Source organism: Mastigoproctus giganteus, chromosome 6, assembly GCF_048544385.1.
Source record: "Mastigoproctus giganteus isolate SK-2022 chromosome 6, ASM4854438v1, whole genome shotgun sequence".
NCBI classification, from domain to species: Eukaryota; Metazoa; Arthropoda; class Arachnida; order Uropygi; family Thelyphonidae; genus Mastigoproctus; species Mastigoproctus giganteus.
Window position 1 is genome coordinate 146,382,381 of NC_143580.1, and position 26,423 is coordinate 146,408,803.

The 26,423-nt window shown below is 37.6% G+C and overlaps 1 protein-coding gene across 1 annotated transcript in view; it reads left to right on the forward strand.

Annotated features, from left to right (window-relative positions):
* The first annotated feature begins 1,101 nt into the window (after positions 1 to 1,101).
* The window catches only part of LOC150084641 (crooked neck-like protein 1), a 213,898-nt gene continuing 188,576 nt past the window's right edge, over positions 1,102 to 26,423 (forward strand). The window contains exons 1-2 of the mRNA XM_090375381.1: positions 1,102 to 1,231; positions 12,363 to 12,452. Of these exons, the coding sequence (XP_090231507.1) occupies positions 1,175 to 1,231; positions 12,363 to 12,452 (147 nt within the window). The 5' untranslated portion in view covers positions 1,102 to 1,174. The remainder of the gene's footprint in view (positions 1,232 to 12,362; positions 12,453 to 26,423) is intronic.

Below are 26,423 nucleotides of genomic sequence, written 5' to 3' on the forward strand. Positions count from 1 at the left end.
AGCTAAGAGAAAACCTGGAAGACAACAACGGTAATGGACAGATGAAATTCATATGATTGTGGGTAGTAAATGGATGGCTATTGCACAAAAGAGAAGGAACTGGAAAGTTGCTGGAGAGGCCTTCATCGTGCAGTGAATGAAAATGGCTAATGATGATGAACTAATAATTTAAAATATAATGGCCAGACAATGGTTAAATGCAGCCTAGAAGGGCGATTAATATGACAGTACTGTGCCAGTTACAATAAACATTAATAAATAATGTTATATACACACTACTGGGTTCAGTTGGAATAAAATGTTTCAGCAAGGACAGGTGCACTGGTTTTACTGTAATGAAACCTGCTATTATTACTCACCCGAACCCAGTAGTGTGTATATAAAATTCTTTATTTATTAATGTTAATTGTTACTGCACACATGAGTGTCATCTTAATCTGCCTCTGGGCTGGATTTAGTCATTGGCTTTATGCTATTAAAATAGGCCATTATGTTTTTAAAACTATTAAAATATTTAAAAATAGTTATTGAATTTTAATATATTAGAAGTTAATAATAATTTAGATATTTAAATATATATGAAAAAAAAATAAAATAACACCTGCATAATTTACCAATGCATTTAAAGTGTAAGAAGGGATAATAAAAAAGAATCGAAAGAAAAATGCAATTGTAAAGTAGATTTGAACTAAAGTTATATGAAATGCTTCGTTGAACATTGCCAAACGGCTATTACATCTTTTTTCTGCAGTTGACGTCATTTCTTCTTTTGAATATGTTATTTTGTTATTTTTCCGTCTTTATTAGTTTTTTTTTGTTTGTATTGACACAATAATTAATTATGAATATGTAATACTAATAATCAGTGATTCTATGTATTGTCTACTGCAATAACAAAACTCTTCGCAACGTTTCGGCCTGTTCAATACTGGCACCGCCACTTTCTATGTGTTTTAACATGTAATAAAAATTAACATTATCGCCTATGAGCGTGTGCACTGTATCTTGCTACTCAGTGATATTACTATATCGTGCAGAATTTAAACATTCAGTACAGTACTAAGATATGCTGCAACTGTGTGGCTATAGTATGTGGTTTTGGTAATCCTGTTTTTTCATATATTTTAACTGTACGTCAGTATTTGATCTTCATTTTAATCCAGTCAAAAGGTATATGATCATGGCGAATGTTGGTGCAACAAAACCGCAAAAAATTCCGAAAGTTGCAAAGGTGTGTATTCAGTTTTTTTTTGCAGTTTCTAGTAAATAAATATACGGTTTTTTTTAAAAATTACTATGCATAGTATATGAAACTTCAGTCTTGGGCCTGATGCAACGTAATTTATTTTATTATTATTTTTTTAAATGTAATTTTCTCTATTTTTTCCTCTTTTGGCTCACCTCCCGAATTTAGGGAGCTTGGTGCATATGTATAGTAGATTCACGATTGAATATACAGCTGTGAAAAGAAATGGATTTTAACTTCATTCGCACTGACTTGCTATAATATAACAGGCAGGGGAAAAGTTTTGCTCGTCATGCATGAACATGGAATTGTAAGATGTGGGGCAAAACATTGTGTGCTCAGAATCCAATACGGTGGTGTCTCTACTGCAAAAAGCAGAGGATGCATTGCTTTCGATTAAATGTCGTATACATTTCTGTTTTAATAACAATTGGTATGACTTTTATTTTATTTTTCAGTACGGTTACTTATTTTTTTTAAACATTTGTAGCACTGTTCAAGTCATAAATACCGTGAAAATAGACCATAATGGGAGTTATGAAACTATCACGTGTTGTGGAAGTGGACTGTTTGAATGAATTGAACTGATTATAAAATTGTTGAGCGGTTTGCAAAAACCAAACAGATATATGTATATATTTTTAGTATTAGCATTGACATAGATGGAAGGAATCAAGCTTCTGGGAGTCATTGCGGTACAAGTAAACACATGGATTGTGTTAGGGTAGCTAAGAATAGAAACAGGTGCATGTATACTTCCATATACACCAATGCTAGAAGTTTGGTAAATGAATTTGAGGTATTGCTCAAAACATCAAAGGCAGATATTGTTGGGATATCAGAGACGTAGTGTCACACAGATATAAGGAATGTAGAACTGGAATTTGGAGAGTACAATGTATACAGAAAGGATAGGAAGGGAGGAGGGGTTATGCTATTAGTAAAGAAACACACAAAATCCAATGAAGTGAAGCCAGTCGATATGGCTGGACAGTGCAGTGTCAAGACAGTTTGGTGTGACAAAGTGATTTGACATTGGGAGATCAAAATTGAGAGTATGAGTGTGTTATAGGTGATGAGTATAATAAGAAACTGTACAGGGAAATAGAGTGGGCCAGGAAATCAGAATCTTATAATGGGGGATTTTAATTGTCCAGATATTGACTGGAATTTGTGGGTTGGTCACTCACACACTAGCAAGGCTTTTGTGGATTTACTGGATGAGTGTTTTCTACATCAGCATGTTCATAAGGCAACTAGAGGGAGTAATACTCTTGATCTGATTATCAGTGGTGATTCTTCATGCATTAAGAATCTGCAGATAAAGGAACAACTAGATGGCAGTGATCACAGTGTACTGAAGTGGAATTTACTCAGAGGTAACTACCATCAGGGGTAAAGGGAAGGGTTATTGCTTTCGTAAAGGCAATTATAATGGTCTGAGACAGTATTTAAATTCTGTATGGTGGGACGAACTGATGATGTTACCAACAGCAAATTCAAAATGGGTAGCATTCAAAGAATTTATCCTGAAAGCTACTAGGCTTTACATACCAACTAAGAAATATTGTTCAAGGTTTAGGCCTAAATGGATATCAGATGACTTAATGAGACATGGCAGAGAAAAAAAATGCATGGGATGCATATAAATTAATGGGTGACATGGAAGCCTATGATAGATATAAGCTGGTCTGTAACCAAATCACAAGGAGATTAGGCAGGCAAAGGCAGATTATCATAAATCTTTGGCAAAGGATGCAAAGAAAAACAGCAAAGAGTTCTTTACCTATAAACTCTAGAAGGAAAGGGATGAATCAGATTGGTCCACTGGATATTGATGGTTCAATTGTTGATGATCCTGCTCAGGTGGCTAACAAACTAAATGAGTATTTTGCATCTACATTCACACATGAGTTATTTAGAGAGGGGAATGTGAGAGGTGAATTAACTAATTGTGTGAATTAGTTAATTACTTTTAACTAAGACTGCTGAACAAATTGGAGCTGTGTGGCATTCGAGGCATATTGCTGCTATGGATAAAAGGATGGTTGAGTGGGAGAAGACAGAGCGGTATTTAATGGACACTGCTCAACGTGGACTAATGTTATTAGTGGAGTCCCTCAGGGTTCAGTTTTGGGTCTATTGTTGTTTTCTGTATTTATAAATGATATTGATGATGTTGTATCAAGCTTAATGTCCAAGTTTGCAGACGATACGAAGGTTGGCAGGGATGTTAAGGACGCTAATGACAGTACGCTGCTGCAACAGAATCTAGAAAAGTTGAGCAGATGGGCTGAGAGGTGGCAAATGAAGTTTAACATTGACAAATGTAAAGTACTACATATGGGAAGCAGTAACCCCAGAATAACGTATTAACTCTGTGGTACTATGCTAACAGTGCTAGAGAACGAAAAGGTCCTGGGGGTAATTGTGCAGGCAGATATGAAGTTTTCTGAGCACTGCAGATGGTCTGCTAGAGTAGCTCATGGCGTCTTGTCAATGATATACAGGAATTTTTCTAGCAGGGATAAGGAGGTGATTATCTCCTTGTATAAGCAATGGTTAGGCCACACCTTGAGTACTGTATAGAAGTCTGGAGGCTTCATTTTAAGAAGGATGTAAAGCTGTTGGAACGAGTACAGAGAAGGGCAGCAAGATTAGTGAATGGAACAAAGCGTTGCTCTTATGAAGAAAGGCTTAAGTTTTGCAAATTAGTGTCTGGAGACTAGGCACCTGTGAGGTGAACTGATTGAGGTGTATAAAGCCGTGATTGGTTTGAGCATGCTCAGTGCTGATGTGATTCTTCTTCTTGCTTAGAAGAATTACCTGAGAGGGCATAAATTCAAATTGAAGAAAGACAGATGTAGAATTGATGTGTGGAAGTTTGCCTTTAGTCAGCGGGTAGCTGGTTGGTGGAACAGACTTCCATCCCTTGTTGTGGAAGTTGATAGCGTAAATAAATTTAAGGCTGAGCTGGACAGGTATTTGGAATGGAGGGTGGGGTGAAATGGGAGCGTTTTTTTTTTTTGGCTGATGCTGCATAAGCTTTCTTTCTTGCATTGTATGCCTCTACTAATGTTAATGCTATGCAGCACCAACCAAAATAAATAAATTTAAAAAAAAAAAAATTTCCCACATCATAATTTTTCATTAAATTTATACAAGCTATATACTATCATAATTGTTTGTTTGTTGTTTGGTTTTTAGGAGGATTAGCAACTAAGGCCATATTGCTCCGGGAATATGCGGTGGTCCTTTCCTGACCTTTCCGCATCCTCCGTATTTGGTGGTGACGGGCTCGAACCCTGGTCTAATCAAGAAACTATCATAATACCAAAAGAAAGTTTGCTACAGCAGTCAAGTATCTCTGCCTGAAAGCAAATTTCTGCACATATGTTCCGACTAACCAGCCTAATTTTATGTTGACTTATGTGTTATCTGAGTAAGAGTAAGGATACCATTAAAAATTTAGCTTATTTGCATTATTAGAAATTAGATGCTGTATGAGAAAGCAATCTTATACAGCATCAGACAAAAAAAAAAAATTTCCCATTTCACCTGCCGATTCACTCCAAAAGTTTCTCTAGTTCTGCCTTGAATTTATTTAAGCTGTCAACGTCCACAACGACGTTGACAGCTTAATGTGAGTGATTGCTGGAAGTTTGTTCCAGCAATCACCCACCTGCTGGCTAAAGGCAAATTTCTGCACATCTATTCTACAACTGCCTTTTCTCAATTTGATTCTATTCCTCCTCAGGTGCGTAATCTGATCGAGAGGAAGAATCCCATCAGCAGTGTTCTTGCTCAAACTATTCAAGGCCTTACCACCTCATTCAGATCACCTTGCAGGTGCCTAGTCTCCCGACACTTCAATTTGCAAAACTTAAACCTTTCTTGGTATGGGTAACCCTTTGTTCCTCTCACCAATCTCGTTGCCCACTCTCTGTACTCGTTTCAGCAGCTGTACATCTTTCTTAAAATGAAGCCTTATACAAGGGGATAATCACCTCCTTATCCCTGCTAGCTAAATTCCTGTATATCATTGATTGATTTTTTTTTTTGATTTGGTAGTTGTTGGCGCATCGGCTTCTGTGGCCATATTGCACCTCCCAAGGTTTTTGCAGTACTTTGATCCAAGCCCGAGGCGGGAATCGAACCCGCGACCTTTGGGTTGCCGGGCAGGTACTTTACCCACTCGGCTAGCCCGGTCGGCTCTATATCATTGACAAGACCCCATGAGTTACTCTTGCAGCCCGTCTGCACTGTTCAGAAAACTACATATACGACTGCATGATTACCCCATGTGTTTTTAATTCTCCACTACCCTGAGTGTAGTACCGAACTGTTGGTATTCATTACTCTGGGTGTTACTGCTATCCATATGCAGTACTTTGCGTATGTCAATGTTAAACTTCAGTTGCCATCTCTCAGCTCATTTGCTCAACCTGCTCAATTCGTTCAAAGCCTTGAATGCTTCTTTCAGATATTCTTGCAGTTGCACAGCGTCCAGATGCTGTTATTTGCAGAACTAAAGTGTTTCTTGATAAGAGTACTCACCAATCTCATTGCTCTTCTCTGCACCCATTCCAATAGGTCCACATGTTTCTTAAAATGAGTCTTCCAGACCTGTATGCAGTATTCAAGACATGTTCTAACCCAGTAAAACGCAAACTTATTTTGCTCGCGACCCCCTTTATTAAATATAAAATTGACGCACCCCCTCAATGTAAACCCTGGGGGAGGATGACAAGATTTTTAGAGAATAAAAATGGCATTTTATAAATTATGTAGTAGAAAATTTTATTTGAGCACTGAGAAGAGAAAAAAAAAATTGTTTCCTTTTTAATTTACACATTAAAATAATTGTTTATATTTTAATCGAATTCAGCAAAAACAGTAAATCAAATTCTTGTCCTTCAATTAAGATTACAAAACAATAATAAAAAATGAACAAAACAAAACAATTAATGAGAAGAATGAGCCTGGATAACTGATCATATTTGGATGCAATATTTGAAATTGCTAATCTCATGCCATCTTCTGGATCAAGTCTGGAATGCTGTTTTGTTCTTATAGCTGTTAATTTTGAGAAACAAACCTCACATAAATATGCAGACCCGAAGGGTAGCAATGTTTGTATTGCCATTTTTGATAATTCTGGATGCTCATCTCGAAGAGAAAGCCAAAATTTTTCCCAAGTAGTCTTGAAAAGAGCACATAATGCACATAAAACTACAACTTTTTGTACAACTTTTTTATTCTGGAGATACATCAAATCGTCCAGAAAAATTCTTAATTGTCATTGTTAGGTGGGTGGCAATGACATCCCTAAATTGTAAAATGTCAATATTATTGCTGTTAACAAAATCAGAAAAACATGGGAACATTTCAGTATTATTATGCTGAAATTCAGTTTTCCAGAGGTTAAGTTTATTTTTGAGAGCTTCTGAGTATTAATATATTTGTTCCCTGTCCTTGAAGACTTAAATTTAAAACATTGTTTTTCAAATATATCAACAAGGCAGCCAAGTTTTCCAAAACTTTGTGCAAATCAGTTTGCATTTCCTTCACTGTTAATGCTTCCCTATGTATAATGCAGTGATTAAAAACTATTTGGAGCAATTTCCTTTATTTTGCCTTTTAAACCTTTATTTAATGCAGCCATCAGTACAAATCGCAACACAGTTGTTCCAAGTTAGATCATTTGTTCTGAAAGAAAATATTTATAACATCAAAAAACTTCTCGCTCGTCGTTCTTCCTTCCAGAGTGTTGCAAAATATAAAATCCTCCAAAATGTCCTCCTCGTAGCAGTATCTGATATCTTACATATACAGTAAACCCCCGCTATTCGCGGTTTCACGTATTCGCGATCGCCGATTTAATATAAAATGAAACCTAAAAAAATGTGAATTTTAAAGCGCCGTGAATGTTTTCTGCCATAAAAAACATGGGCGTGGCTAAAATTATCTTTCCCAGTCAAAACAGCGCTCAGTGGGTGGGCGAAAGAGGGGTGACAAAATCGCGAGCGTGGATGTTTCTCGCTAATCCTTGTTCAGTATGTGTTATGCGCTTGTCATGGAAGGTTTCGTTGTTTGCTTTTAATTTATATGCTTATAAATTGAATAAATTTATCAATTTATAAATTGATATGCTTACAAAAATGATAAATCTACCGTTTTGCAGTGTAAAACAGACTTTTTCGAGTGTGTTAACGGAACAAAGTGACTTTATTGTGGACAAGTTCTTTCTAACCCCTACAAAAATATGGCTACGAATAACAAGAGAAATGTGAAAATATCAAAGAAGGTGATGACATTAGCGAATAAAATTGAGTTATTAGATAAAATTTCTAATGGTGAAAGTGTCTCCTCAGTGGCAAAACATAAAATCAATGAGTCAACGGTACGATCAATCAAAAAATCGGAAGAAAAAATCTGCTGTAGTGTCCGTGAAAACGCGCTAATTGCTTCAAAAATTTGCTCTGTAACTCGTGATGTTAAATTAGAAAAAATGGACAAAGCTTTAAGTCTGTGGATAGAAGACCGAACTCAAAATAAAATTCCGTTAAGTTCACTCATCATTCGTGAAAAGGCAAAACTCCTTTATCAACACTTTAGCGAAACTGGTGGGATAAGTTTTTTTAGCTAGCAAAGATGCTGGTTTGAAAGATTTGTTTGAAATTTCTAATAAATATTACATTTAATATTAAATTGTTTCTTATTTTCATTTCGATGCCATATGCTTGCATTTCACTATGTACATAGTCATATTATGAAGGTACATATAATACATACATAGACAAAATTTTAGACTAGTTTTTCTTATATATTTCATACTCTGGAACGGAATCCCTTTATTACTATGGGAGCCATAACTCAGTTTTCGGTATTCGCGACATTTCTCAGGAACATAACCCCTGCAAATAGCGGGGGTATTTACTGTACAATAAGTTGAGCATGGTTTGAAATATCTGTGGATTTATCTAACTGTATTGCAAAAATTGGACTTTCTCTCAATCGATTTAACAAATTGAATTTCATGTTGTTCGCGACAACTGCAATATGCTGTTAGACAGTGTCTCTGGACAGAGGAAAGGTTTTTAAATCGTTGCTGTACTTTTCTCCATGCATAATTGAAATCATTTTTATTGCAGCAAGGAGAATGCACCAAATTATGAAGCAGAATAAAGCTTGCATGCAACACACTTGCTATTTATATTTACTGCTACTGCACATTCATACCTCTGGCCTTTAGGCAATTTGAGAATTTGTGCCGTAGGAAATTGTGCTACGAATTTGTGCCGTAGGAAACACTAAAGGGATTAATTCTGGCAACCCAAAGGTTGCAGGTTCGAATCCCGCCTCGGGCTTGGATCAAAGTACTGCAAAAACCTTGAGAGGTGTATTATGGCCACAGAAGTCAATGCGCCAACAACTACCAAAAAAAAAAAAAAAAAAAAAAAAAAAGGGATTAATTAAGTAGTACTTCTCAGTACTACTCAGTTTGAGTAGTACTGAGAAGTATTAATACTTACTGAGAAGTCGCACTAGTCAGCTGCTTTTTGTGTGTCTATAGTCAGTGAGCAAATTAAGGCGTATTACCGATGCAGTAGATTCATTCATATCTCAGACTTTGAGTAGCAAGGTCTCTACACCTATAGTATTGAAAAAGTAATTTTAACAACAGGTTTCAGCTTTTATGTACACCAAAAATAAATTTATTTTAAAATTTCCGCAACCCCTTTAATTTATCCCGTGACCCCTCTGGCGGTCGCGTCCCACAGTTTTCATCCCACTGGCCTAACCATTGCCTTGGGGGCCTGCAACCTGTGGCTCACAAGCCGCATGTGGCTCTTTGAACATGTAACTGCAGCTCTAACTGTTAGTTCATGTGAAACACAATTTAAAATGGAGTTAGAGGACTTAAAAATCAAGGCCATGTGGAGTGCAAGACTGAAATACCTTAAAACAAATTGAGGATTTGTAAAGGCAAGGCAAAAGGCTGCCCTTGCAATTCTACACAAATCGATGATGATACATAAGTTGAAAAAGCAAGACCAAATTGTGTTCGAATCATGCAGTAGCTTACCGAACACGTATATAAGTTTGAAAATATTTGCATTTGATCTTCTCTCAGTTTTTTGTTTGACGTATTTCTGTGGCAAATATTTTCGAACATGAACTATATTAAAAATAAATCAAGAAACCATCTGAACAATGCAGATCTCTCAGCATGTTTAAAGATGAAAATTACAGCATACTCGCCTGATGTTGGAGACTCAAGAAGTTTAGCAGCAAAAGTCACATTAATTTGTACCTAATTACATTTTTTCAGTATTAATGAATAATATTTAAAAATATATATATTTTTAATAAAACACCTTACCACTCGATTTGATTTCTTAAAAAACTTCCCCCCTCCCCCAGCTTGAGCAGAGGTGTGGCTCTTTGTATTCTCTATTAGCATTAGTAAGGGGCATATGATGCAAGAAACCTAACTTGTATAACATCAGCCAAAAAAACAAGTAATATAAAAAAAATTTTTTAAAGTCAATTCCTACTTAGGTCAACAAAGAAAAATTTTATTTTAGTTACTTTTTATTAAATAATTACACTTAATATAAATATGTATATACATATGACAGAATCACAATATTAAGTGGCAAAATAGAAAGCGAATTTCCTTGCAATTTTCCATTTTCCTTTCTATATATGGTGTTGGACTATTATTTTTATTCACATGTTTCATTTTCCATTTTGTTCCCTCCTTGACTCAGACTAGAACCCAGAATGAAAAAAGAATCTGAAAAAGAAATTTTTTTCCAGCGATCTACACGCTTCGCTACTGACGGTATTTATTCCTAAATTTATATCCTGCTAAATATCTTATATAAGAGAAATTTTTTTCTCCCATATAAAACTAAAATTAATTAATTAAATTTAATTAATGAATTAATATTTGAAAAAACTGTATTAACATCAAGTGTCATCCACTACAAGTTTAAAAAAATGTATTTGAACTTGAGTGGATGAATAAAAAGTATTTTATTAACGATTGAAAATTTGAACAAGATATATAAATATATATAGGGAGAGTGTGAACTAATAGTAGGAATTGAAAAACATACCCTTCCCATTTCGTCCATCCATTCACTCCAAATATTTGTCTAGTTCTGCCTTGAACTTATTTAAATTGCTGACCTTCACTACAACAGATGGAAGTTTGTTCCAACTATTAACCACCATTTGCTAAAGGCGAATTTCTGCGTATCTATTCTACAATTGTCTTTCCTAAATTTGAATTTATGCCTCCTCAGATGTGTAATCTGAGCAAGAGGAAGAATCCCATTGGATACTATGATGTGGCACAAAGGAATTGGATGCAAAAAATAATTTTGATATCATATACTTGAATTTTAGGAAAGCTTTTGATACTGTTGCACATGGCAGACTACTGACAAATTGGAGCCTTATGGCATTAAGGGAAAGTTGCTGCTATGGATAAATGGATGGTTGAGTGGGAGAAGATGGAGAGTGGTAATCCATGGACACTTATCTTCATGGACTAATGTTATTAGTGGAGTCCCCCAGGGTTCGATGTTGGGCCCATTGTTGTTTTTTGTATTTATCAGTGATGTTGATGAATGTCTATCAGGCTTAATGTCCAAGTTTGCAGATGACTGCAAAGGTTGGCAGGGTTGTTAATGATAGTATGCTACTGCAATAGGATCTATAAAGGTTGAGCTGATGGGCTGAGAGGTTGCAACTGAACATTGACAGAGTGGTACTACAATCAGGGAAGTGAAGAATGAAAAATATCTGGAGGTAATCGTGCAATCAGATATGAAGTTTTCTGGGAAGTGCAGACAGGTGCAAGAGTAGCTCATGGGGTATTGTCAATGATATACAGGAATTTTGCTCGCAGAGATAGAGGTGATTATCCCCTTGTATAAAGCAATGTCAGGCCATATCTTGAGTACTTCATACAGGTCTGGGGGCCTCATTTTAGGAAGGATGTAGAGCTGCTGGAATGAGTACAGAGGAGAGCAACGGGATTGTTGAGTGGAATAATTCTTACCAATGAAGGCTTAAGTTCTGCAAATTGCAGTGTCTGGAGACTGGACACCTGTGAGGTGGTCTAATTGAGGTGTACAAGGCCTTGAATGGTTTGAGCAAGCTGAATGCTTATGAGATTCTTCCTCTTGCTCAGATTATGCACCTGAGGGGGCATAAATTCAATTTGGGAAAGACAGTTGTAGAATAGATATGCAGAAATTTGCCTTTAGCCTGCAGGTGGTTGATTACCAGAACTAGCTTCCCTCTGTCATTGTGGAAATTGACAGCTTAAATAAATTCAATTGCAGAACTAAACAAACTTTTGGGGTGTATGGGTGGGTGAAATGGGAAGGGGTTTTTTTTTTTGACTGATGCTATGTAAGCTTTGGTTTATTGCATCATATGCCTCTACTAATGCTTGTTTGTTTGTTTATTTCTAGATTTAAAATTTTTTTTTTGCTTGTTGATGACCTTTAAGGGCAAAGATTTCATTCCACTTAGCATTGTTTTATGTTAACTTCATGTAGTTTGCATCAGCTAAACTGAAAATTTTTACTGATCATAATTCTGATTAATGCAAAACAATATTGATATATAGAAAACATTGCTACTTTTCTTTTTAATGTGCTGCAGTGTTAAATTTTTAATTTCACATTAATTTGAAATAAAAATATGGGAATAAAATAAAACTATAGGAGTACTCAAGGGTCACTTGAAAATAGAAAAATGGTTAACATAATTCATAAAGAAATGTTCTTGTTAAAACTGGAATAATTTTTTTCTGACGACTCTGTATATAATCATTTTGTAGGATGAAATGTAATACCAACTAAATCAGTATTGAATTACTTGCACTTAGTGATATTTTATATCTGGTTCTATTTTCAAGTGGGACTGAGCTAGCTAGTCTCACCAGAGGTGTGGGATTCTTTTTTTTCCTCTTTCGTTTGCCAGGCTGGCTTTTGAACATGCACAGGCATGATATACTGATTTCACACTAGCTTAAAGGAACTGAACCCAGATTACTGTTTGAATGTTTTTTTCTTTTTATTCTGTCTAGGTAAAAAACAAAACTCCAGCTGAGATACAAATTACTGCTGAACAGTTACTTAGAGAAGCAAAAGAGAGAGACTTGGAGATATTACCTCCGGTATGTTTTGAAATCATTTTGATTTTCAAATAATTTTGGCTGAAAATATTATATTGAATTATGTAATAATAAACTTTTTTTTAGTATATAATTATTTTATTTTTTGTTTTTATATATCATCACCACCATTTCAGGACAATTGCATCTTCACCAGTTTTCTATTACCTGAACAAAATGATGCAGATTAATAATAATTAATAAATAAATAATAATAATTAATAAATAAATTAATAATTAATAAATAAATAAATTAATAATTAATAAATAAATAAATAAATTAATAATAATAATAAATAAATTAATTAATAATAATAATAAATAAATTAATTAATAATAAATAAATAAATAAATAATATATAATAATAAATAAATAAACATCTTGAAAGTTGCTCCAAGTGACCTACCTTCCCAAGGTTGGTGTTTTCTCCCTTCCTGGGTGGTCACTAATGCATTTGCACATCCAGCCCCACCATCTGGAAGTGCTTCCTGTGCAAAGGCGTTAGTGATCACCCAGGAAGGGAGAAAACGCCAACACATGAAGTGGAGCATCGAAATGAATACATACATCATGCAAGCATACTATGAAATAGCGAAGCTGGATGGAGACCGATATGCCAACTTACACGGCGAGACTGCATACCAAGTGGCTGGAACGATTCCCGGATATTTAGGTCACCGAACAGTGAATAGCGGACCAGAGAAGGACTATCATCACAAAGAATCTGATAGCTCCTGAAATCTTGGAAAAAATCAAGCAGAATGTGAGCGATCAACTATAAAGGATAAAGAATACGGAACCAGAGGAGGAAGAGCAAGAAGAAATACAACGCACAGCAGCTGAAATGGAAAGAGACGAGGTCGTGATATCCAGAATACAGGACGAGTGGAAGAAGGCCCTAACAGAATTCGAAGGAATGGACCCCACAAAGACTCATGTGATACCGAAGCAGAGGCCAAACAGAACCTTGTGGAGAGTCACAGACCACCTCAATCAGCACATAATACTGCATTACTTCGACAGCAATGGTGCAACACTGGAGGCCATCCACACAGCCGTGTATTGTGCTGCGGTAGCAGCCACGAGAATTAATGGAAGAGAAGCGAGAGACCAGTAGCAGAAGAACCGAAAACAGAAGGAACCCCCAGCTTGGGAAAGAAGACTTCAGCAGAAGATAGAAGAATTAAGAGTCAAGATAGGTGAATTGACCAGCTGGGCAATAGGAGTAAGAAATTAATTGGAAAAGTGAAGAGCATCCTCAAGAGAGACAGCGTTCACAGCAAACATGAGACAAAAAATCAGAGAATAAGAGAGTACTTGGACACATTGAAGCAGAACCTCCTTGCACTCAGCAAGAGACTACGCCAATACAAAGAGAGCTCCCAGAGGAAAATAAACAAATGAATCTTCAACGAGGACCAAAGAGACTTCTACAGGAATTTCGGAGAAGACAGGAAAGAAGGGAACAGACCACCCGAGAAAAGATTGAGGAGTTCTGGGGAAACATATGGAGCAGGGAAGTAAGACATAACAGCTGAACATTAGAAATGAGAGGGTGGGAGATTCGGGAAGAAGTAAAACAGATGATCAAGAACTCTCACAGCTGGCGAACTCCAGGAATAGATAAAGTCCACAACTACTGGTACAAGAAGCTCACAAGCACCTGGCAGAGCAGTTCACCCGAATGATAAGGCATCCAGAGAAAATCCCAAAGTTTCTCACTCAAGGAATCACATATCTGAAGTCTAAAGATGAAGATACAAGAAACCTGGCGAAATATAGGCCAATCACCTGCTTCCCAACAATGTACAAGATCCTGACCAGCTGCATAACCAGGAAGATATCAGACTTGGAGAGTCAGAACATAATGGCCGAACAGCAGAAAGGATGCAAGGAGCAATTAACCATAGATGCCGCAGTTATGGAACAAGCCTACAAGAAGCGGCACAACATGTACACAGCCTACATAGATTACTGCAAGGCCTTTGGCTCCGTGCCTCATAGCTGGCTAATAGGGGTGCTGAACATCTACGAAGTCAATCCGATAGTGATAAACTTCCTAGGAGAAACAATGGCGAAATGGAGTACCACCATTAAGGTCAAAAACATCACAACCAGGCCAATCTCCATCAGGAGAGGAATCTTTCAGGGAGATGCCCTGAGCCCATTGTGATTCTGTCTAGCACTTAACCCACTATCCACTATGCAGAAAAGTAGCAAGTACGGATATAACCTCAAAGAAGGAAAGAAGAATGTGTACACCCTCACCCACCTGATGTACATGGATGACATCGAGCTCTGTGTGGGAACCAAGAAGCACCTTCAGCAACTACTCCAGATCACCGAAGAATTCAGCAATAATATTAGGATGGAATTTGGTCTAGACAAATGCAAGACCCACGGATTGCACCAGGGAAAATTAGTCAACCGAAACTACCAGCTGCAGACTGGTAAAGAGATCGAAGCCATGGCAGAGAGAGAGAGAGAGAGAGAGAGAGAGAGAGAGAGAGAGAGAGAGAGAGAGAGAGAGAGAGAGAGAGAGAGAGAGAGAGAGAGGCCTACAAATACTTGGGGATGATGCAGGCTCAGCAGTTACAGCACAAGGAAATTAAGGCCTGTCTGACTGAAAAATACCATCAAGAGACTCAGAAGCCTGTTGAAAGCAAAGCTGAATGGAGGGAACACAGTTAAAGCCATAAACTCCTATGCAGTCCCAGTGCTAACATACTCCTTTGGGGTCATAGATTGGACTAACACCGAGCTGGAGGATATCACGAGAAAGACAAGGACAATGATGACCAAGAGCTGCCAACACCACCCGAAATCTACTGTGGAGAGACTGACAATTGCCCGAGGAGGAAGGGGCCTGATAGACCTCATTGAGCAACAGAAGACAACGATAGTTAACCTGAAGGATTACTTCCAGAAACACAGCAGCACTCCAGCAGGCCATAAGGAAGATAGACAAGGTATATCCCACTCAACCTAAGCGAGGCGTCCTCCCCCAACCAGGAGGTACAAACAAAGCTAGAAAGATGGGCAGAGAAGACACTACAATGATCTCCATCAGAATCACATAAATAAAACTGCTTCCAATGCATGGCTCATGAGCGGGACGCTCTTCCCCGAGACTGAAGGATTCGTGCTCACCATCCAAGACCATGTAATCAACACCAAGAACTATAGAAAACATATCGCCGAGCCAGGAGTGTTCGATGACACATGTCGACGATGCCACCTGGCTTCAGAAACGATCTAACACATCACTGCGGGATGCAAAGTGATCACCCAGACTGAGTACACTCGTAGACACGACCAGGTAGCCAGGATAATACATCAGAAGCTAGCAAGGAAATACCAGTTGATCGAAGAAAGTGTACCATACTACAAGTACGAACCCAGGCAGTACTAGAGACCCCAACCCACGAGCTGTACTGGGACTGCGCCATAATAATGGATAGGACAATCCCACACAACAGACCGGACATAACCCTTGTGGACAAGGAGGAAAAGGCTACCTATCTGATTAACATAGCGGTACCCAACACTTGCAACCTGCAGAAAACCCACGGGAAAAAAATGAGGAAGTACACAAACCTAAGACAGGAGATAAAGAGATGTGGCCTTCAATGCCTTCACCTACTCCCTGAGAAGGCATTGAAAGTTTTAATGCCATTTAATTCGACTTAACTTGTGTGAGGCTGGATTTTCAGTGATGACTGCAATGAAAAATAAATATAAAACTTTGATGAATATTGAATCAGATCTTCAACTGAAATTGACACTAATCAATCCAGATATCTGTTCACTAGTAAAAGCGAAAGACATTCAAAACAGAAACAAAAAAAATTCAAGTAAAGAGGAAAATGTTTAAACCACATGTTATGTGAAAATATAAAAACCTCATTTATAAATTGTATTTTTTTAATTAATAAATGTTTTGCTGTGTTTAGTAGAATAGCTCTGTTTGGCTTACCTAATTATTTATGTGACTTTTCAAAACAGACTTATATACTCATTAATTAACACACCAGTATGTCATAGGATACTAATGTGGTTGACCGGTACACGAGCTTATAAAGATTGGGATCCTGTGGCTTAGACAAATGCAAGACTCACAGATTGCATCAGGAGAAATTAGTCGACCTCTTCTTTCTCACGATATCCTTCAGCTCAGCTGCAGATTGGTAAAGTGATTGAAGCCATGACATGGGGAGAGACCTACAAATACTTGGGAATGATGCAGGCTCAACGGTTAGAGCATAAAGAAATCAAGGCTTGTGTGACTGAAAAATACCTTCAGAGACTTGGGAGCCTGCTCAAAGCAAAGCTGAATGGAGGGAACACAGTTAAAGCCATAAACACCTATGCAGTCCCAGTGCTAATATACTTCTTCAGGATCATAGATTGGACTAACACTGAGCTGGAGGATATCATGAGAAAGATGAGGACGATGATGACCAAGAGCCGCCAACACTGCCCAAAGTCAGCTGTGGAGAGACTGACAATAGCCCAGAAAGAGGGAGAAAGGGGCCTGATAGACCTCATAGAACATCAGGAAACAGCAATAGCTAACCTGAAGGATTACTTCCAGAAAAACACAGCAGCCTTCTACCAAGCCATAAGGAACATAGACAAGCAGAATATCCCACTCAAGTCACCTTCCACCCAGATGGCACAAACGAAGCTAGAAAAATGGACAAAGAAGACACTCTGTGATGGTGTGATAGACACTAAAATGACTTCCATCAAGACCACATAGATAAAATGGCTTCCAGTGCATGGCTTACGAGCGGGATGCTCTTCCCCAAGACTGAAGGATTTATGCTTGCTAACCAAGACCAGGTAACCAATACCAGGAACTATAGAAAATACATCACAAAGGAGTCCAGAGTGTCAGGTAATACATGTTGACAGTGCAGTGTAGCCTCAGAAATGATCCAGCATGTCACTGCAGGATGCAAGGTGATCACCCAGAGAGAGTGCACTCGTAGACATGACTAGGTGGCCAGAATAATACATCAGTAGCTAGCGAGGAAATATCAGTTGATCAAAGAAAGTGTACCCTATTACAAGTACAAACCCCAGGCTGTACTAGAGACCCCAACCCACAAGCTGTACTGGGACCATGCCATAATAATGGACAAGACAATCCTGCACAACAGACTAGACATAACCCTTGTCATTGAACAGAAATATCAATTATTATGTATCATTTGTTAGTATGTACATATTACAATATTAATTAAGCTATGTAAGTAAGTGTAAATTTATTTTATTTTGCTAACCTGTGGAAAATATTCTTGTTTTTCATGTATCATATAATTTTGTTAATTGGAAAGGTAAAGTGTCAATTTGTGTTTTATATTTTTACTTTTATAGCCTGTGGATAATAATTCTCCTAATAGTGCTGTTAGAATCATTGTTTAATTGATTTAAAATTCAATTTGCAAACGTGATCACAGATGACTGGCACTTACTGCATATTGTGTGGTGAACGGTATTTTATTATGGAGAGTCCATCGTAAAGTAATTTGATTGTACAGCAAACCAATCGTAAAGTGGGGGTCCACTGTATTGGTCAAGTCATCAAATGCAGACATTGTGCAGATATTAGAGACATGGTCCCATTTAGATTTAAGGGTAAATCAGAATGTCTTATAATGGGGAATTTTCTTTTACAGATATTGACTGATACTTATGGGTTTGTCACTCGCATGGTGACAAGAATTCTCCAATTAGTTTCGGACTTTTCGTACACCCTGTAAAATTAAAATTCACTTTGCAAACATGATCACAATGACTGGCACTTAATACATATTGTATAATGAATGGAATTTTATTATGGTATCGTAACGTGATTTGATCATATAGTGAACCATCTGCAAAGTGGGGCTCCACTCTTATTTTTAACTATTTACACGACACTTTGCATAATTGGGGCAGCCTCTTAATCAGGCCAAAAAGTGCACTAGTCCCAATATGATGCCACACTACTATAGCCATTGTGTTCAATGATGCCGAAATCAATGCAGAGCTTGTCGAGAGTATCGAGCAACCTAACAAAATAAAGATGCAGGTAGCATGAGTGTGTGAGAACAACAAAGACTATAGAGATTGCATAAAAGAAGGGATTTAGCAGTCCTTTCAACCAGCAATGCCGCTTCATCTAACAATAATGTACTCGAAGTGAGTATTAATTATGTACAACAGAACATTTCTCCAATTGCGGAGCAGATGAGTTTAAATGATCAAGCTCCTTTTCTTTATACCAGCTATTTACATAAGAATGCACGTCAACGGTTTGAAAGGTGATTTATGAAAAATGATTTCTGTTCTATAAGCTACGTTTGCGATCATCTACGGTTCGAAAATGACACAAAGAAACCAGCGAAAATGCTGGGAACTGTCGACCTACTTCTTTGGTCTCCATTACAGTCCTGTTACGCTCTCTTCACTCAGTTTAACAGTAAGTTGTCATATCCTGACTATTTTCTTTCATCCTGATATTTCGCTTTCTCTGTTAAAATTCAGGTCATGTGGTTTGTTATTCATTACTATTATTTTTTCTTTGACTGGTTATAACTTTAGCTTAATTTTTGCATTTTACTTGTTATTTATTTTAGTTTTAATTTGTTTTGCTTTTTATTTCTTTTTTGTCTCTGTTGGGTTGGGTGTGATGTATACGTTTGCTCTCTGTTATCTGCCCGCCACATATACATCATAACAGAAACAGAGGCCTGTGCACTCTGGATTCATTCTTTATAAGTTGTTTTTATTTTTCAGGCACTTTTAAATTTTTTCCATTGTAACTACACCTATCAGGTCAGCACTCGTACATATACACTTATCATCTATTTGCATATATATATATATATATATATAGGGTGATTCACTACCAGTGCGACAAACTTGCAGGAGGTGTAGGGGGCACAAAGACGAATCAGAATATAATAGCATTGCAGGGTCCGAAATGCCTTTGTCATGCGGTAGAGGACGTTGAACGGGAGGTCGCGTGAACAGCAATCCCGCTGGAAGTCAGCATTTGCGAACCATTTCTGTTGAAGAAACCAAGTAGCAAAAGTTCTCTGGAGTAGATAATCCGCAGGCTCCAATGATTGGACGCGTTGCAGATGGTATGAACTCATTTGGTTTGTTGACAGTATCCTCCATACAGTGGATTGGGAAATACCCAATCGTTGGCCTATCGCTCGAGTACTCGTACTCGGATTGCCTTCTGCAAGACGTAGGACATTTTCCCCAGTGTCTGGCGTCCTCGTTGTTCGCTCTCGATTCATGGTACCTCTCCTGAAACAACCAGTCTCACGTAACCTTCTGTGCACCCTGTATGTGTGTATATATATATATTTTTTTTTTTTTTTATTTTGATTGCTTAGATTACTTAAATTTTTCTGGTATCTATTTTCTATAGGGTATTAAGGTGTATAATGAACAGGAGATTTAGTTAGCGTTTTTAGTCTAACCTATTCCTGGGGGTCTGTAATGGTATTAAATTATATAATATATAATGAATTTAGTTTTAATTATAATTATTTTAACATTAATTAATCATCATACAATACTAACTAACTAACATTTCCTCACCTGGTCATCTACCCGCTACTTCATCGGGGGCTTTGAGTGGATCGATAGCCAGTTTTAAAGGAATGTCTCATAATTACCCGTTTCTGTTATCTCCTTACCAGTTTTGCCTTAACAGTGAGATTATTTTGCTCTTTAAGTCTATTTAATTAATTGAATATGGATATTTTTATTTCAATTTGTCTTTTAGTTTAATTTTAATTTTTGAAAGTATTTTTATCTTAACATCGGATTCGGCAAACTGGTAGAGGGGAAACAAAGCCCAACGGGTAATTATCGGAATAAGCGAGTGGAGTTATACTTATCTGTCCGGTGGTGGTCTTTCTGTAAATGAGGGGTTTGCCCTACTCATTGTTTGTTTTATCACTGGTTTGGTTTTTGAGTGCACAGCCGCGCCTATTGTTGCTCGATATTGTTGTAGGGTGATGTTTTTGCAAGTCATCCGGTGAGTGGGCTGATTCCTACGTCAGCCGGGGTGGGGCTGAATCCGGGTTTTTTTTTTTTTTCCGGTTTTTAATTGACTCCGTGGTGAAAATTAAATTCTTACATGTTTTGGTTGTTTGTTATTTACAAGCATTGTTTTTTGTTATTTACATGAGTTGGTTTGTTATTTACATTAATTGTTATTTACATGAGTTGGTATTGACCAGATGACCAGGTGAGGGAATGTTAGTTAGTTAGTATTATATGATGATTAATTAATGTTAAAATAATTATAATTAAAACTAAATTCATTATATATTATATAATTTAATACCATTACAGACCCCCAGGAATAGGTTAGACTAAAAACGCTAACTAAATCTCATGTTCATTATACACCTTAATACCCTATAGAAAATAGATACCAGAAAAATTTAAGTAATCTAAGCAATCAAAATAAAAAATATACATCAAGCACGTATAATAGTCCAATTGCCACAGGGCAATGGCATTAACGTAGCAAGCGATAAATTAAAAATAATCAATTAGACATTAACAATAATAATAATAACACAAAATATATATATATATATACACACACAGGGTGATTCACTACCAGTGCGACAAACTTGCAGTAGGTGTATGGGGCACAAAGATGAATCGGAATCACATAGCATTGCAGGGTCCGAAATGCCTTCGTCATGCGGTAGAGGACGTTGAATGGGAGGTCGTGTGAACAGCGATCCCGCTGGAAGTCAGCATTTGCAAACCGGTTCCTGAGGCAGTAGGATGGACGAGTATTCAAACGTTGAACTGGCCGACATGCACCTCGCGTATGGAGCTGCAGACTGTAATGGGCGCACCGCTCTGTGCTTGTACCAGGAACATTTCCCACACAGGCGTGCTTCTCGTCATACGATTTTCGCACGTGTGCACAGAAGGTCATGTGAGACTGGTTGTTTCACAATAGGTACCATGAATCGAGAGCGAATGACAAGGATGCCAGATAATGAGGAAAATGTCCTATGTCTTGCAGAAGGCAATCCGACTACGAATACTCGAGCGATAGGCCAACAATTGGGTATTTCCCAATCCACTGTATGGAGGATACTGTCAACAAACCAAATGAGTTCATACCATCTTCAACGCATCCAATCATTGGAGCCTGCGGATTATCCACTCCGGAGGACTTTTGCTACTTGGTTTCTTCAACAGAAACGGTTCGCAAATGCTGACTTCCAGCGGGATCGCTGTTCACGCGACCTCCCGTTCAACGTCCTCTACTGCATGACGAAGGCATTTCGGACCCTGCAATGCTATTATATTCTGATTCGTCTTTGTGCCCCCTACACCACCTGCAAGTTTGTCGCACTGGTAGTGAATCACCTTGTATATATATATATATATGCATGCATATATATATATGTAAATGTTGTGTATTGTAGTTAAAAGGCATTGCCTGGCTGTTTAGCTAATGGGAGATGAAATTAGGTAGGTAATTAGGATACAAATACACTCCTTCCCTTATATTACACTAATAGCTCAGAATATATAAAGCTAGTGCTCAGGTTATCCGGGAGCTCAATTTCTCGTCCATGTTAGTAACAGCCCTGGACATAAAACTCACCATGGGAAACAAAATTTTTAAATAAACTGGATGATTATTATTTGTACCATCGTGTCAGAGAAAATGTGGAGGTAAAAGTATTCTAGACCTGCAAATTGCTTAAACAAAATCCTCACAAATAACGTGTGTGTGTGTGTGTGTGTGTATATATGTATATACATACATACATAATAATATACATATATATTATAATATTTGTCATACATACATACATATATATATATATGTTATTTCTGAAATTGTGGTATGACTGATCTTGGCCATGAGTGTAACGTGTGTGATTTGTTATATATATATATCTAAAAATAAAATGAAGTGTGTACAGTTGTTTATTCAGGGTGATATGATCTGGCAGTGTGCAAGATGAAGAATGGAACAAGGCAATTGGGAGAGCGAAAGCTGTATTGTCTTACTAGTATGCACCCTGAATATATGTAATACGGTAAACCCTCGCTAAACTGGATTAATTGGGGAGGAGAGGTCATCCGGATTAAAAGATAATCTGGATTAGTGAAGCAAAAGGTAGCCTTAAAAGAACAAAAACTAAAAGTATAAATATGTAAAATAAATAAATAGAATTTAGGTAGTGCTGATGAAAATAAATTAAAAATATTATTGTACAGCCTTTATTTAAGAAATATAAAAAGACAATACATTTATCCACCTATTGTATTTTTATAAATTTATCAGGTGGTGCTGGCGTTGCACACCAATGCCACTTGATTGTTGCTGTGAATACCACTTAAATACAACTTCTTCCAGCAACACGTCTTTTGGCTTTTTTAATGTCTGTCTATTTGATACACTGCTTTTTTCACTTTCCACATCAAATTTTAAAACAATTCTTTATAGATTCTTTTTGTTTTTTAATATCTCACAGTCTGTTGGCCAATACCAAATTCTTCAGCATTTTTTTTTTCTTCCTCAGGATCACCATTTTCAAGTTGTTCTTTGAGCTTGTTAATGATAGTTAAAGCAATGTTTTTTTTTTAATTTCACTTTTCAATTCTTTAGAACCCATAATTACATAAAATATGTTAACTTATGTACATATTACGTATAAAGAAGTACGCAAATGAAGCAATATAAGCAATAACATCCGTCCAACTCAGAGTCAACAATGATATTGAACAACATGCAAGATAATGTAATGTATGCTCCATCTCTCTCTGCGCAGTCAGAGTGATTCATCTGCCTTCCTTAATCCCATGTGTCTTTCAAAGTACTCAACTGTGAACAGCATTTTTAATAATTCAATCCGGATTAACTGCAACCAGATTAGGGAGGGTTTACTGTATATATATATATATATATATATTTATTTTAAAAAAATAAGTCTTGTGTACATGTAGTATGACAGGCATGATGGAGTGTGTTTTGTGAATTTAGTTTGCATGACAGGTGCTCCTCTCAAATTGACTGCAGTGGGAGTAACTTTTCCACGAAGCCTCCCTTCTCTCCACCATTGCTTACATGATGCTGTTCTTTTTCGTGGCATGGCATGGTGTGGGCAGCTGACACTGGCTTCAGCAGGTTTGGCTGGTGTGGAATGAAAATACCTAAATGGCAACGAAACGCCCCCCAAGTGGGGCCCACTGGCCCTGTGACTTTTATTCTCCCATTTTCTTAACCAAGTGTTCTGCCCATTTCCCCCCTCCCATTTTCGCTTGGTGAGTCTTTCCACCCCTAACATTATCACTACTCTAACATTCCCCCACTTCCTCATAGAGAGTGGTTTGCCTCAGCAGTGGTATCCCCCCTCTATCCTTCTTCTGTTTCTTCATGGAAGCCTCCCTACCATCCATCTCTTTCCTCTTCCCTCCCTTGCTCCAAGATTTGAACCGTAACCCCCCCCCCTCCCCAGCACTCATTTCCAATTTAAAAAAAAAAAAATTTTTTTTTGGTGACCCTCTCTGACTGGGCAAACCTCTGTGGTTTACCTTGCCAGAGACTTTTGCAACCCTACTGCTTGGCCCATCTCCACATGGTAAAGAATAGGAAACAGTGGACCTTGACCTCCCAAGGGCCCAACAGCAAAGAGGCCAGATGAACAACAGACCAGCATATCTCATCACTACAGATCTACATCACTACAGCATATCTCATCTCAGCAGATGGGCTGAGAGGTGGCAAATGAAGTTTAACATTAACAAATGTAAAGTACTACACATGGGAAACAGCAACCCCAGAGCAATGTATCAACTCTGTGGTACTACACTGACAGTGGTAGAGAATGAAAGGGACCTGGGAGCGGTTGTGCAGGCAGATATGAAGTTCTCTGAGCAGTGCAGTGCAGACGGGCTGCAAGAGTAGCTCATGGTGTATTGTCAATGATATATAGGAATTTTTCTAGCAGGGATAAGGAGGTGATTATTCCCTTGTATAAGGCAATGGTCAGGCCACACCTAGAGTACTGTATACAGGTCTGGAGGCCTCATTTCAAGAAGGATGTAGAGCTGCTGGAACGAGTACAGAGAAGGGCAACAAGATTAGTGAATGGAACAAAGGGGTGCTCTTACGAAGAAAGGCTTAAGTTTTGCAAATTACAGTGTCTGGAGACTAGGCACCAGCGAGGTGATCTGATAGAGGTGTATAAAGCCTTGAATGGTTTGAGCATGCTCAATGCTGATGGGATTCTTCCTCTCACTCAGAATAATCACCTGAGAGGGCATAAATTCAAATTGAGGAAAGACAGATGTAGGATAGACGTGCGGAAATTTGCCTTTAGCCAGCGGGTGGTTGGTTGGTGGAACAGACTTCCATCCCTTGTCGTGGAAGTTGATAGCCTAAATAAGTTTAAGGCTCAGCTGGACAGGTATTTTGAACGAACAGAGGGGTGAAGTGGAAGTGGTTTTTTTTTTTTTTTTTTTTTTTGGCTGATGCTACATAAGGTTGCTTTCTTGCATCAAATGCCTCTACTAATGCTAATGCTACACTATACAAACTAAACTTTCTGGTCTTTACAGAGTGTCTTTTGTGTCACAAAAGATCATTTCAGAGTTAGGGGAACTCCCAGGGCTCGCAAGACCTGTAACACTATACTCTATACACAGGCGCACTATAGCCATAGCAGCTAATGCGCCAATAAACACCCATACCACACACACACATACTCTATACATTGTCTTTGTTATATACATTGTATTCCCTTTTTCAAATTTTGCAACCCTTGTGTCTCAGTGACACCACATCTCTGATATCCCCACAATGTCAGTATTTGATGACTTGAACAGCACTTAAAATTCATCAAATTTATTTACTGTGCCCCAGCATTGGTGCGCTTGCAAGTATACATGCTCTTGTTCTTACTATTAGTTACCCTCACACAGCCCATGATGACCCACGGCAGGCCTTGAAATTTCTCTTCCCTTTGCTTTCTGGGCTGCTGCACATTCCAGTAGAAGCAATGCAAGAATCACTTTCACTTCTGCCTGCAGCTGTTGTTAATCTGCTAGTCTGTGTATCCCCCCCCAATATCTGTATGTTACTTTAAAAACCCAAAATCCATTAAATCCTAGGAATTGTCAAGTCACTTGGATAAAAGTCTGAATATTTTCCCATTATCTGATTTAAGTACAGTCAGTTCTGCCATAATGCGGTACATGTGTTCCTAAAAACCTCTGCTTTATGGTATTTCGTTCATTAAAAACAACAGGGCTTATGGGAAAAATAGGGATGGGGCAGAGCACTCAAAAAAATGGTCAGTGTAGTAAGTAAAAAACCAAAAAAAGTTAGAAACCCAGTAATATTGCTAACACAGGTTTAAACATCTTAAATTTCAAATAAATAAATATTACAGTAAATATAGCACTTTACCTTGACAAGCTATGAAGTTTGCTTGATTGATACTTCTGCTCGTTGACATTTTTTTTTGGATTGCAAAATTTAAAACAGTAAAAAAGAAAAGCAATCAATAACAACGAACATGTGATGCACAAGTGAGACAAGTTTACAGAGCTTAAAAAAATAGGGATGAAGAAAAGATTCTGAAAATTTATTTATGTTTTTTATATGATTGAAGATTTCATTGAATGGGAAACACATTTCACCATAATAATGTAAAACCCCACAGAATTCCAGCTATTGGTATTATCGCAAATGCAGTAAGTTAGTTTACTGCCTCTTTATAATTAGAATGGATAAAACTCCAGATCTTGGGTACCAGTCCATATTTCAACAAATGGACAGGAATAAAGCAGTGATTGGCAGGGGGCACTCTGCTTTCCTTGCCCACTGCCCTAGGTTGATATGCCTAGGGTATTTATCCCCCCACTTGCCGCTGTTTTTAAATCGAGAACTCGTTTTCAGATTTTAAAACAGT